The 15,404-nt window shown below is 41.2% G+C and overlaps 1 protein-coding gene across 1 annotated transcript; it reads left to right on the top strand.

Moving 5' to 3' along the window:
* The first annotated feature begins 8,223 nt into the window (after positions 1–8,223).
* On the top strand, positions 8,224–14,568 carry LOC138957149 (uncharacterized). The gene is made up of 2 exons (XM_070328312.1): positions 8,224–8,415; positions 12,262–14,568. The coding sequence occupies exon 2, from the start codon at positions 12,406–12,408 to the stop codon at positions 12,868–12,870; it is 465 nt and encodes a 154-aa protein (XP_070184413.1). The 5' UTR covers positions 8,224–8,415; positions 12,262–12,405; the 3' UTR covers positions 12,871–14,568.
* Positions 14,569–15,404: the final 836 nt, after the last annotated feature.

The raw sequence follows: 15,404 nt of genomic DNA, 5'->3' as shown, positions 1-15,404 counted from the left end.
CGAAGTACCTTCACCGTCGCCATCAACAGCATCCTCTGCTAAATTAGGGTGAGAAGGAGTTGACTCACTCCCCACAAGCTTCTTCCTCTCCTTGAGTCTCTGGTACTGTCCTTGTTGGCTGTCAGGCTGTGTCCCTGCACCATACCCAAGTTTCAAAGTAGGTGTTTACTTCCCACAGATGGTTGCCCTGCAGAAAAAATCAAAGGCAAATGTATTGTAAATTATGGATTGGGAGTTATTTTAAAAATAAGTCACCCAAACAAAATGAATTATGAGTAAATCTAGACACAGATCTACCCTTTAAAACTGAACTATAAAGTTGTATCAACAATGACCATTTAGTGTTCAAATAAATTCTGATTATCAAATCCAAGTATTTCACACCTATGGCATTCTCACAAGTCATGGTTTTGGGCAACCATGATAAGTTGTTATACTGAGAGTATAAAGTGTAAGACTGACTCACTCAGTCATAGACTGCACTCGGTGCAGGACTGACCGACTGTCCGCACACTACCATCACAACACAGCTTGCATAAAACACAGACTAACCAAGGCAGGTGAACAAAAGCATGAGTACTTACCATTGACAAAATGATCAGAGCACACGTATCTCCTAGCTGTTGATTCAAAGTTGAAATTCTTCAGCTGAAGCTGTGCCAGCGTCGTGCAGTCAAATCCCTTGTCTCTTTGCCCTTTCCGTTGACAACAAATGGAACAGAAAAGAATCTTCTGTCCCTATCTCTATCTTGTCTATTATGGCAATGTTTAACACTACAACTAGAGACCATGTCGATAAATGCGGAAGATTCAGAGTGCAGATTTTGCGTGTTTGCCTTCTCGCGAGTTCCGCCGGTGTCACGGCGTGAGTTTACACTGTCCTGAGTTTACGCAGTGGCCCCAATGCGCGTGCGTCGAAATATGCGTCACTTCCGCCATCGTGAATTTGCCGAACTCGAAGCCGGTTGTTTTCACTTTGAGTAAGGAAGGTGTCAATCACGTTTTTAGTGATCATAACCCGCACGATGGAACAGTTCGCTGATCAGATGCTTTCTTTGAAACATTTTCTCCGAAATCACTCGCACCGAGGCAGAAACAAAATACAAACAAAAATACAGAACAGAAGAAAACAGAACAGAACCCCACCCAAAAACACCCACCACACTGGGGCGCATGCGGCTCTGGGAACCAAGGATGAGAGAGAGTAAACGTTCATTCAAGTTTATGTTAACACATTTACAATTTGCTATTTCTCTCTTTATTTTGATTATCACGATAATTCATTTATGTCACTGCAACAAACAACACTTGACTTAAGTCAACTCAAACCCAGACGCATGTATAAGACAAGTATCCATTTTGATTTTGGCAACTAGAGGAAGCATTTCTGATTCCGAACATATCCAGCTTTATGTGTGTTTTTTTTTAAACACAAACATGAAAAAGGTGACTAAAACAATCTCTACGAGGGAGCATATAATTATAAATAGTCCAAGGTAACAAACACAAAACCATCGATTCCCACTATTCTAAAATTCAAATCTAATCTAAATTTGTTGAGAAAAAAATCTACACCTTTTCTTCCGCAACACTCGCAGACCACTGACAAACACAAACCCATCGATTTCCCACTGAATTATTTGATACAGTGGCAAACGCGATCGGCGAAACAAAGACGGTCACCGTGGCAACCTCAAAAATGCTTTGGTAAATTCACATCATCATAAACTCACGACGCTGTAGGCGTCGTGAATTTGGTCAGGAAGTGACGCATATTTCGACGCACGCGCATTGGGGCCACTGCGTAAACTCAGGACAGTGTAAACTCACGCCGTGACACCGGAATGCCAGAGGCAAGGCCGGACAACTCTGCACACGACTGTGTGACGTCATCGCGTCAGAGCTCATACCAAGTTGTGTTGTGTTGTGTAACCTACAGATAAAAAAAAAAGTGTAATCATGCAGTAGGAGAAATGGAAAGAGAAAGTTTTTGTTGAGACAGAACAGAAAACTTAGGACGGAAAACTTTTTTTCAACAACTTCAAGGGAGAGAATGCAAACACTAAACACTCCCGGTTATGACCTTGACCTTTTGTTTGTTTTCGCATTCAGTTCTTTTCGTACGGCAATTTCAGCTTGTAAAATAAACAAATTTACGAACATTTTCTGATAGATAATGTTTGGAGATACCTTGTATTGAATTATAGTATATACACAAAGAAAAAAAATGAAGCTTAGAAGTCAATTCTTGATTCCCCTAAATAATGAAAACTGCTTTCCCTAAACAATTCATTGTTTACGTAAATAATTCATTGTTTACGTAAATAATGATTTATTTAGCAACATTGCTGATTCTTTATAAACAATGTAATATAAGTCTAAATAATATATTGTTTACGTAAATAAATCATTATTTACGTAAACAATGAATTATTTACGTAAACAATGAATTGTTTAGGTAAATAATGAATGGTTTACGTAAAAAAAATTTTATTTAGAATTGTTTTACATTGTTTATAAACAATTACTTATTTAGCACATGAGCTTCTAAATAATGATTATTTAGCTAAAACTGGTGAAAAAAACATGAAAAAGTATCCAAATAATTATTTGACAAACGGAATGCCATACGCGCTGGACCCGAGTACTCTTCAGACATTCACACACACACAAACACACACACACACACACACACACACACACACACACACTCTCTCTCTCTCCCTCACTCCCTCCCTCTCTCTCTTTCTTTCTTACACACCCACACACACACACACACACACACACACACATACAGACTCATGCACACACACACACACACACAAACACACACACACACAAACAGTAACACTAACTGACACATGTGCACAAAATGAATCGAACCCGGATCACTTTGGCCATAGACTCTCTCGTGCTCTCTACTGTCTCTCTTTCACCGAACCCTGCATTGTAATTTCTTTGCCGAGACCATTTCCCCACCCGTTGTCTGGCTTGCACTGAAATCATGCTTTTCTCTATGGAAAGCCGTTTGGCTCATAACTATTACAGCTGTAATTTAAAATAAATACAGCTGTATTTAATGATAAATACAGCTGTATTTAATCATAAATACAGCTGTATTTAAAAATAATTACACCTGTATTTAAAAATATATACAGCTGTATTTATTATTAAATACAGGTGTAATTATTTTTAAATACAGCTGCATTTAAAAATAAATACAGCTGTATTTAAAAATAATTACACCTGTATTTAATAGTAAATACAGCTGTATTTAAAAATAAATACACCTGTAATTATTTTTAGATACAGGTGTAATTATTTTTAAATACAGCTGTATTTATTTTTAAATGCAGCTGTATTTAATAAATGCAGCTGTAACTAATTAGAACTTGAATCGGAAAATGTACGACATGCAAAGCGACAATCTCGTGGAGATACTACTTCCGGTTTGCGCCATGCATCTTCCAAAATAGCGACGCCACTGGATGGAACATTTTTGGATCAGACCCGCCATTGCGTCAATTTGTTGCAGTCTGGTAATGAGCCAGAAGAAGTTTTAAGAAGGTAAGCAACGTTTTGTTTGCTTGTTCATTTGTGACTTAATGGAAGAAACAATGCGTGATCTTTGAAACACGGGTACCGGGTCCCGGTTTGATAACCACTGGCAGTGGCAATCAATTATCAAAGATGGCGTGTGAAAGCAACTTTCTGTGTTTTTGAGTTCATTAAATGTTGGGATGAATATGTCAGGTTTGAGGATGCACATTTCTGTAGGTTCATCTCGGTATTCCACCCCCTCGGCTTTCTGTTGTAAATATTAAGCTGAGCACGGTGATCGAATGTGGAAGCTACGTTTGGTCAAAGGTCACAGAAGATTTGCGTCGTGCAGCGAAGGAAAGAATCGCGATCTTGTTTCCGAATCGGTACCTCTTTGTTTTTCATTAGACCTGTCATTCTGCTTGCTCGGCTTTGTTAGATGTTTGCATATCGTGTTGCTATTTTCTTTGCTTTTATTATTGTTTCTTACTTGTGCTTCGTTTATCGATACAACGCAAGTAATAAAAGTGTTTGGCAATTTTCAGGGAAAATGGAATGCTACAAGTACAACGCATGGTGTATTCCAGGATATCTGATCAAGAGTTGGATGCGTTGGTGGAACCAATTACTGCTTCCAACAAGCTTACTGGGTCCTTAATGATACAAGCTCGTCTGAAAGGACAGGGGACAGTACTTCAGGTAACTCTTCTGTGCTGAATATTAGAATAGTAAAGCTTCAAAAAGGAATTTTAAACTGTTGAAAAACAACTGAGAAATGGACCAATGTTTCACAGTCACAGATTCTGATTTTAAAGTTAAGTAATACCGTTTTTATATTTAGTCAAGTTTTGACTAAATATTTTAACGTAGAGGGGGGAATCGAGACGAGGGTCGTGGTGTGTGTGTGTGTGTCTGTCTGTCTGTCTGTCTGTGTGTGTGTTTCGATCCATCATACAACGCCGCAGCTATGGAGGTCAATGCGTTGCTTCGGCAGGGCACTGTGGACTCCCCTAGAGTTGTATATTGGGACCATGATTTTATGTTTTCCGCTGGAAAACAGTTTACGTTACCTGAATTTGCAGCGTCATTTCCTGGGTGATGGTGTGCATCTAGCAAACGTATATTCCCAAGCTTGGGACCTGTTGGCGTAACATATCAAGATCAAGAAGATCAAGCAACGTCAGGACAGGCCAGGTTGTACAAGTCCCTTCGTCAGGCGATAAACACAGTCGGTTTTTGTGTGATTAAATAATGTTGTAGCCGGGTCAGGTTGCATTGTGCGTTTTGACTGATCAGCTTACAAAGCACGGGTATAGGAACAGGGAATCTTCAAATTGTTTACATTTTCTTTCTTGTTTGATGCGGGTGGGTGGCATTATAAATCGACGGCTCTAAATGGGGTCAACCAGATCGGTAGATGGGAAGTAACTCGAGTTTATGACAGACAGTGGATGATGTCCCTTGTCTAAAAACCAGTTCAAGGTGGAATGGTTCTTTGATCAACACGATTGTTGAGTGTTCTGTCAAATCAAGATATCGTGACATGTTTCAACAGTATGTTTCTGTGTTGGTGGATAGTATGGATCAGTGTTTTTCCAGAGTACTTGGAAATAATTTTCAGGTGAGATTCTGATGAACATGTTGGTGTTACGATGCCTTTTCATGTGAGCGTTTGTCAATTCAGAGAATCAGAATATTTGTTCCTGTGGAGGTACTGTATGTCAATTACCTCGGGTGTTTGTCATTTCAGTGAATCAGGAAATATTGGTTCCTGTGGAAGTACTGTTTTGTCAATCACCTGTTATTTTGCCAAGGAGATTCCAAATTTATTTTGGTTGTGGTACTGTGCCTGTGGGCTAGGTAATATTTCATGTGTTGTTTGACTTGGCAGAGAATCGGGAAATGTTTTTCCTGTGGAGGTACTGTTGTCACTTGTGTTGGCTGGTGCCTCACAGATTACAAACACTATTTTGGTTAAAGTACATGTACCGTGGGCTAGGTAATATTTCATGGTGGGGCTGATTTTTCAGAGAATCAGAAAACATGGTTCGCTGTTGTTCTTTTTGTCAAATTAAGCTATAGGGCCTCAGAGATTCCAACATTAGTTAGTATGTGGATTTGTTAGCCAGGTATTATGTTGGTGTGTGACAGTTCAGAGAACCATGATGTAATTTCCTGTTGGTGTTCTGTTTGTCATAAATGTATTGAGCCTCAGAGATTCCAAACTCGTTTGGTGGGGGTACTGGGTGCCAGGATTTGAGTTTGACACAGAAAACACAATTGGTTTGAAGTACTTTGGGTCAGATTTTAATCAATTTCTTTGGTTTGTATTTCAGACTCCCAAAATCTGGTGACAACTTCAGAAGTATGGGATATTAAACACCTTTTACAGGCTGAACAGTGAAGGAGTTGTTAACTCCTGCAAGGAGCAGCAGACAAGTTCAAGGCTTATGTGTAATTCTCAGTAATCTGACAAATAAGGCTGTGTTCACATATCCTGTTTTTTATGCACAGGAATATGCCTCCCAGGAGGGCAGCGTCAAGGCGGGTAGCCGAAGTGACCCGAGCCGCTGCAGGTCGGCCGAGGGCCAGCAACCAGACAGCCTCGCAGCGACAACCCGGTGGGTTTGAGTCAGCCACAGCAGGAGGGGAAGAAAGCGCCACTGCTTTGGCCGCGGTATTGGCAGAACTACGCAGGCTGGGGGAGCGGCAAGAGACCTGCCAAGTGGCCATTGTCTCGCTCCAGAAAGACAACCAACGTCTGCAAGAAGCTGTTTCGGGTGATCGTGAGGCCATCGCCTCAACATCGGGATCGATGACAACTGGTACCAGCAATTCTACCCTGTCTGGCTCGGTTGCCAACCTGGTCAACACAATCACAGGTGAGGCGGCCACCCAATTGGTGCCTGTTGTTTTGTTCGTCGAGGATAAAGTTAAACGCAGGATCTGGGGCCCGGGGCGTCAATCCACAATGACAACTGAAAAGTTTCAAATGGAAGCGTGTCAATGTTAATTGTAATTCAATCTGACAATGATCTCTTTCCTGCGTTCATGCGGTTGCAAACAGACCAGAATTGGTTCTGTTCTGTTCACATAGTACTTTGAGTTCACTTACATGCAAGGGTGATGCACAGTATTCCTATGGAGAGAACTTCATCTTTAAGTGTACTTCGATTAACTGAAGATATTCAATTGTTTACTTCAATGTGGGAGGTGTGCAATGTGTAAATACACATCAACTCAGTCAGTAAGATTTATGTGCAGGTGTATGATGCAGAGCTGTCAGCCCCTATGAAGCTTCATGTGTAGCAATCTTGAATTTATAGTGTAGCAAATGGTGTTTATCTTTAAGTATTGCATCATCTTATAATCCACTGCACCTACATGTTTATATGTCAAGACACAAATGTTGCAATAACTGTGTTCAGACAAGAAAACAGCAGCAGGAACAAATGAACATTGTAGAGTGTCTGTATAACGAAGTAGCATTTTCTGTTTTACAAGTAGCATGCTACATTGAAAGCGTAATAGTCTGCAGCTCTAATTGGGCCACTAATGCGGCATGGTGCTTTTGGATTCCACAAGTTATTTTGCATGTTGTTTTTAAGGCAAATATGTCAGAAGCTCCTAAAGAACTTTAGTGGGTAAGCCTGTGACATTGTTGTCCACATAGAGAATACTATATGGTTTCCTATGAAATACCAGTTTTACACAAGTTGTGCTTTTAAATATTAAACTGCGAACAATATTTCAAAACACTAGTGTAAAACTGGTATCAAACAGGAAGCCATGTAGTATTCTGTTTATCCTACATACAGGGTTCGTACAGGTCATGGAAAGTCATGGAATTTGATTTTTAATTTTCCAGGCCTGGAAAGTCATGGAATTTCAATTCAAGTCATGGAATTTAACATAAATAAGAAAGAAAAAAAATTAACCTTTAGCACGCCAGCTTTCTTTCGAGTTGTTTCTTGACAACAAAAAGTATGCGGAATTGGAACGAATTACCAAGGAAGATCTTCGCAATGAACTGTGTATCGCGGTGAAAAAAATGACAGTTCGTCAAGTCACAGTGTTAGTGACGGTTATGAAACGGAATTTACGAAAGTGCAGATGGATACAAACAGTGGCTGGTCCAGTTTAGTGAAATGACAGGACCAGCAAACATTACCGATAATCTGACTGCGTAGCAAATGCTTGACTTGCTTGTCAAAGAGACACTGCGTAGAAACTGACTCAAATTCAGTGCAAAGCAAGCCAGTGTCAAAACTGGCAGTGACAAGATGTAAAAAGTTTGCGTGTTCGGAAATGGCGACCTGTGGATCTAGTCATGGAAAATGTTATTGAGGCTCATGGAAAAGTCATGGAATTTTGTTTCTAAAAACCAGTGGGGACCCTGTACATACTGTTGCATGTTCATTGCTGTAAATGTCCCTTTGTCGAAGCGCCCAGATTGAAGAAGCTTAAAAATTGAACCTGGATCTCTCCGAATGCCTCGTGTAATCTTTTATGTCAAAGCAAGGAAATGTCACTGGTGTGGTGTTTACGTTCTTAAAATTCTTCCGAGTGTTCAAAGAAGGACGCTTGTTTCGGTATTGGAGGCCGTGAAAAATCAGGTCCTTGTCAGACAAGACCTCTTTACACATGCAATGTAGAGTGAATGTTGTTATGACATGAGTGGTATGTCACGTTAGTGTAATAAGTTGTATTCTTACACGCTCCACAAAGGCACAGAGTACGGGGAGCCATCCAGCGGGTTGATCCTGGTGGAGTAGCTGTCAGAGCTTTGGCGTTGAGGCCCACGAGACGTCGTCTGTACCAAGTATCAGGACCAAACGCTCTCTGGCATCTAGACGGATACCACAAGTTGATATCGTGAGTACAGCTACAAATACATACACTGGGCACAAAAAAATCCTTTTTCAAAATTTGGTGAATGTTGAGTGTGTCCGGTGGTGGGGAGGATGTTGGGGGTTGTGCCAGTTTGAACATGGAATTTGAGTGGATTGATACAGGTGGCATAAGGAATTCTCTTAAACATTATTTTATGACGCTGGAATCTTTCTTTTAAGACCTACATAACCCTGAGATAATAAGGTCTTATAATGGGGGTAAACTTACAGAGGTTATGAGCAGAATATCTTAGAGAACAGCATACCTGCCAATTGCTATGATTTTGGCGCAGCATGCTCCGATTTTGCAGGAATTGCTACGCTGCTACTCTAAGGCCTGAGCTGCTACGCTAAAAAAAAAAAAAATGACAAGCGTGCAAAATGTTCACTTATTGCTTGACAATCAACAATGAACATTGCATAACTAGTCGAGTACCGATGGCTGGGAACCACTCCGTTATGACTCGATATTGTCCACGTGACTTGCTTAGCAAATCGTGAATTTTATTGCAAGCATTCGCATTTCCGGTGACTCTATGCGCCAATTGTGAATTTGATTAGAATATGCAATGCACTTGTTAAGTTGTAAGCTGTGCACAGTGACGGTGTTAGAAGTGGAAACTGGAGGGAGACAGGATAAAAACGGGGAAACGTAAGGGTGGTGAAGATTATGGTGCAAGTTCCACGCCGATGCGGGCAAATCATTTTCAACGATTTTTGCCGAAGAATTCGACAGACTTTGCGTGTATAGGTAATAATACCTGCTATTCCGACTTGGTTGTGTGACAGACGTTTTCTTCCACACGAGATTACGTTGATTGTCTAAATCTACTTTTTGACGGAAGTGACCGAACAACTGTGAATGACGTCTCGTTATATGGGAATGACGTCACAGTCATCGTCACAGTCTGTATCTTTTGAAGCATCTCATTCTTCATGACGTCTTTCTGTGTCTGCATCCGCAAAATGTTTGTTCATTCCGGAATCTTTGTCATCTATGTTCAGAACTCTGTCCTTATAGTGTCAGACAAACAGGCCTCCTGAGCGAACCACTTTCCAAGGGAAGTTAAATTCGCGTATGGAAACAGTACTGTCGTCTGGGGTGCCGTTTTCAGTATTCTGAGCGTTGAAGAATCTGTAAAGAGAAGAAACGATAACAGCAGGAGAAATAAAAGTCGTGTGTGCATTTTATGTTTTTTTGGAGTGACGATTTTGAGTTTGAATCCGTTCTTGCCATGCTCCTAAAGCGTGTAACATACAATCTTGCATACGTTTGCTTTAGTAGTGGCAAAGAAGGAAAGCGTGTGACATTGAACTATGGTTAGACGGTTGTAATGTCGTAGAGCTCTCAGAATCTTACAAGCGTTTTTGATGGCATTTTAAATGCGGGCTTGCGATTCAAATTTAAGATTATGCGAGTGCTACGCTTATAAACACCAATTGCAACTCTGACATTGGGTGAAAGTTCCAAAATGCTACTCTTTGGGCTTCACAGGGGTTGGCAGCTATGAAACAGGGTCTTGAAAATGTCTTGTTTGGGATCGTAAAAGGAAGGGCGTCTTCTAAGGGGTAGGTGGGTAACGAAGGTGAGTCGTGTGCAAGTATTTTCTTTTCTTTTCTTTTTATTTTGTCATTTTCTGGATATGTAATGAAAGACTGGTTCATTGATGATTTCCCCACGGAATACAAAACATATTCTGGTTATACCTTACCATTTCTACTGGGTGGTTATTTAAATTTGGTTGCTTGGTGTTTTTTTTAACAATAAACACCCCTTCAAGTTAACAGAGAAATAAGCAGAGGGGGGAATACTTTTCGGTGAATACCAAGCTACCTAGTCCTAACAAATAACCACCCAGCAACCAGTCTGAATCCTCGATAGCTCATAGGTTGAGAAACCACACTGTGTGGTCACTGCTTGGTGACTGAAAAGTTCTGAATGCTCAAATATTCGAAAGAGGAAAGAGCTCATACATACTGCATTTACACTATTCATTTCAGGTTTCAACACACAGAATCCAATATAAGATCCATAAGTTTGGTTGTTTTCTAAATCAAAATCTACGTTGTACCAGACACAAGGTCTCAAGGCAAGTAACTCTCATATTTTGTGTAGAAAATAGAGTTGTTCCCATTTTGCATTTGTACAAATAAAAAGACAGTAATCTGTAGGTCAATTATATTTCACTTCATAAATAGAACTTTTTTTCCCGAGATACTTAAACATGAAAAGAACGCAAAAATATTTGCCTTATCGTCTTAGCAGAACAACTATGTACTTTATTTTATTCGAAATTAAATTAACTGCTATAAAGAGTTTGCAGAATTGCGCAATTTTCACAGAACTCTTCAACCATGGATTAATCACATGCTTGTGCAGGTAGACTGGCTGAGTGAATAATACTTGATCAAAATAATTATGTGTGCTGTGGGCAGGCTGTCTGTCTGTCCAAGGACAAAAAATGTAACGTTGAGCTGTTATCTCAGAAGTTTATACAGCTAGACCTCTGAAACTTTGCACACTTTTAGGGTTTGATGATTTCACGAAGTGACCCCAGTTTCGTTGACCCTCATCAAATTTTGGGGTCACAGCGGGGTCATGTTCGTTTAATAAAAACTTAACGTTGATGTTATCTCAGATGTGTTTTTAGCTAGAGCTTTAATAGTACGCACACTTCTAGGTTTTGATAATCTACCAACTTGACATAAGATTGTGGGCGGGGATGTAGCTCAGTCGGTAGCGCGCTAGATTTGTATCCAGTTGCCTGCTGTCAGCGTGAGTTTGTCCCCACGTTCGGCGGGAGATTTATTTCTCGGAGTCAACTTTGTGTGCAGACTCTCCTCGGTGTCCGAACACCCCCGTGTGTACACACAAGCACAAGACCAAGTGCGCACGAAAAAGATCCTGTAATCCATGTCAGAGTTCGGTGGGTTATAGAAACAAGAAAATACCCAGCATGCTTCCTCCGAAAGCGGCGTATGGCTGCCTAAATGGTGGGGTAAAAACGGTCATACACGTAAAATTCCACTCGTGCAAACCACGAGTGCATGTGGGAGTTTCAGCCCACGAACGCATAAGAAGAAGAAGAAGACATAACGTTGATTGACCTTCGTCGCAGCCCACTTCGTCAACATCACGGGCCAAAGAATCTAGACACAGCCATCGTCAAACGCTGAAGAAGAAGAAGATTGACCTTCGTCAAGTTTTGGGGTCACAGGGGGTCATGTTCGAATCAAAATATCTTAACATTGATGTTATCTCAGGTGTTTTTGAAGCTTGAGCTTTGAAACTTTGAACACTTGAAGGATTTGATCATCTACCTACGTGACCCTAGTTTGGTTGATCCCTGTCACATTTTGGGGTCACAGTGGGGTCAAGTTTGTAAAAGCTTTACATTGCGGTTTTCTCAGTTATTTTTATTAAATTTCACTGAATTGTATGTGTTATTAACCAGCAGACATTACCAAAATTTTGCTTATTTTTATCAAATTTTAGAGTCCCAGCAGTTAGTGGAATCCTCCTTTTAAGACCTACAAGACCCTTAAGGCTTATGGACATGACGAAGAAAAGTCATATAAAGCAATTGCTTTTCTTGATTTATTTCTTTGCAAAATTGAAGAAAGGTGGATTAAATGGGTTACACACCTTTTCTCAATGATATATATTAAAAATAATGGTCTTGATTCTCGGTCATGAAAAAGCACTTTGACCATTACTTTTTAATATTTACTGAGCATGTTACCTGTACTTATTTCCCAATAACTCTTTAATCAGAATTTGTGTGGTGAAATCACATATGGAAACGGATCTCTGTTTGTTATATTGCAGGTGGAAAATGGTGATTCATGGGGCAATCGATGGCTTTAGCCGGGCCACTACCTTCCTCCATGCCACCGAAACAACAGGTCAGAGACCATTCGGGATCTGTTTTTGGGTGGAACCCAACGCTTTGGACTCCCGTCAAGAGTCCGCATGGACCATGGTGGCGAGAATCTGGATGTCGTCGCCCTCATGAATGAACACAGGGGAGAAGGGAGAGGCAGTGCGATGCAAGGCCGCAGTGACCATAACCAAAGGATCGAGCGTCTCTGGCTCGACGTCTGGAAAGATGTGGTGAACCCTTACCATGACCTGTTTACTGCAATGGGAACACCACAGGCAGAAGGTGGTCTGGGGATACTGAACATGGACAATCCCATTCACTTGTGGGCCCTCCACTATGTTTTTCTGCCCAGGCTGAACCGGTCCCTACAGTGGATTGTGGAACAGAAGAACCACCAACCCCTGAGGACAGAGCGCAACAGAACTCCCCTGCAGCTCTTCTTCAGGGGGATGCTGGAGAGACGAGCCAGCACATCCACAGCAGTACAGGACTTCTGGAAAGGGAGAAGCCTTCAATCGATAATCGAGGACCATCCTTTGCCAGACAGTCGTTAGGATGTGCCTGCCACGGCTTGCCCCCTCTCTGAGGAACAGCTCGTGCAACTAACGGAGCGCATTGACCCTCGGAGTGGGCCACCCACCGATCAACATGGTCAGATGTTGTTCTCCAGTTCGTTGCCAACATGCTCGAGTAAAAAAAAAGTTAGCTTGTGGACACCCCAAACCTGAAGTGTATAGCAGACCTGTGAACCCATACGATTTTGCCATATTTTGTACGCTTGATTGTCCAGACTACAAGCAGATTGGTCAGTGGAATCACAAGAAAAATTCATTGTCTACTTTTATTTACAAGCGCATTCCAAAGCCGATCCAGTGTTTTGACACATGATTACTGCTTTTGTCAATGAAAGAAGCATTCGTTTTAAATTGTAAACTTATTAGGCTACTTGCCCTATCCGCTCCAGCCACGTAATCGTGCAATAAATCTGCAATATCTTGCATGGCGTTGGGAGGTGTGCCTCAATTTGCGGGTTTGCTTTGAGACCTCAGAGTAAGGATGTGTCTGGGTGCAGACACTTCGCCTTCAAAAAAGTTAATTTGCACTGAGCAGCATTGGGCTGCAACAATGAAAGCCTCAAAAACAATCATAAAGTTTGTTCAAAGTACCAAGCATGGTAGAAGGTATAAGCAACTGTTTTTTTCAAATTGGTTTAAATCTGCGCTCTAATTCTAAACCAATCTTTGTAAAGTGGAAAGTCATTCAAATAAAGCGAAATTATGTCCGCTGTGTATTTTATTATTTTTAAACACAGGTACTGCACCACGAAAACAATATTGCTAAAAAAAAAAAAAAATATGTACACTTTGTGAAAGAAAGTTGTAAAGAAAGTTTTACACAATGATTTGCCATTAGGTTACCTGTTTAATTGCACCAAACAGACATGGGATTCTTCCGTAAAATTACGGAATTCCGTAAATTTTTAGGCTCCAGGGATCATTCTTGAGATTCGTGCAAATCCGCTGAGAAAATGTTGGGGTATATGTAGGTAAAGACCCAAGTTTTTCGGCCGGTCCGCTGATCGCGACGCTCCATTCCATACTATTCTTGAACGGTTGGTTCCTAAAACGGTCAGACTGTTGCTGGTCGATCCGTATGGGAACGCGCTCTGTGTCTTTGTCTCCTACAGTCACCGTTTCAACGTAGCTATCGGGGATTCAGTATAAGCTAAAGCATACCGTATGAGAATGATTCGGCGCCATTTTTACATCGCTTCGAGCCACTTGCCAAAATGATGAGGAAGCTAAAGCGAGACGAAACCGTTCTATCCCGGGAAATTGACCAGCAGAAGTACAAGAAAAATCTCTGGAGATTCGACTGGCTCGATGAAGTTGTATCATTGAGCTGGAAATACGAGAAAGGCCAGAAGACACAAGACGTGAAACTGAAAGTTGGCGATGCTTTTGCTAAAATCAACTTGCCGGGAAAAGCTTAGTGCACTTTGTGCAACGATGTTAATGTTATCAACTACGGTTCCAATGGAAAGACTGCCCTCAAAAGCCACTTGAAAAGCAACAAGCACCTGACTATCCTGAAAACCCAGTCGTGTAATCAGTCACTGGGGTCGTTTGGCACCCACAAGGTAAGAACATTGAAACCACACCGTCACACGCCACCACCCCCCGCCTCTCTCTCTCTCTCTCTCTCTTTCTCCTCCTTATTTTGAGTCTTAGCGTAAAATCAATTTGAGAAACATGGGAAGGAAGAGAAAGGGGGGGGGGGGGCTATGATTAAGCTGAAATATGCATTTCAGGGCCATTTTTGTGTGTCTAAAATACTAAAAACCTTCAGCTTCTGGGGGCTTCGCCCCAGACCCCGACCAGGGGCGTTGCCCCTGGACCCTACTGGGGGCCTTCTGCGGCCCCCAGACCCCCACTTTTTTTTTCCTTAATTATCACTTTTTCTGAATCCCATGTCTGACCAAATTTCTTTTGATGTATCTATAGTATAGATTTATAAGGTTGAAAATTACTGAAAGTTTTTAAAACAGACTATTGTTTTTGAAAAAGACCTTAGTGTATTTTTAGGTTTATTGATGCTAGATATATTTATATATATATATGGCTTGCCCAATCCAACGTATAAAGGAACTCATTGTTATTCAGCCATTAACCTTCGCCGGCACTCGTTATCGACTACTCACGGACGCATTCGTGGGGCCGTGCAGACCCATGCTTCTCAAAGAAGGAAAAATGTGCATATCCTTCCGTGGCACTCGTGGGGCCGTGCAGACCCATGCTTCTCAAAGAAAGAAAAATATGCATATCCTTCCGTGGCACTCGTGGGTCCGTGCGGACACAGAAGGGTGTTTGATGCAAATATCTCTTAAACGAGTTGGAATTTTTTAATGAGCTTTTAGAAATGCCTCAGACACCTAAAAAGCTATCATCTCCTAAAAGCTCATTAAATTTCAGTGATAATTAATTAATTAATTAATTAATGGTCAAATTTAGACTGCACACGGTATTTGGTAAAATATTATGGGTCTGCATGGCCCCACGAGTGCCACGGAAGGGTTTGCACAATTGTC

This window comes from Littorina saxatilis, unplaced genomic scaffold (genome assembly GCF_037325665.1).
Source record: "Littorina saxatilis isolate snail1 unplaced genomic scaffold, US_GU_Lsax_2.0 scaffold_142, whole genome shotgun sequence".
Classification (NCBI taxonomy): Eukaryota; Metazoa; Mollusca; class Gastropoda; order Littorinimorpha; family Littorinidae; genus Littorina; species Littorina saxatilis.
The sequence above is the reverse complement of the archived record's forward strand: the minus strand, read 5'-3'. Positions and strand labels throughout refer to the sequence as shown.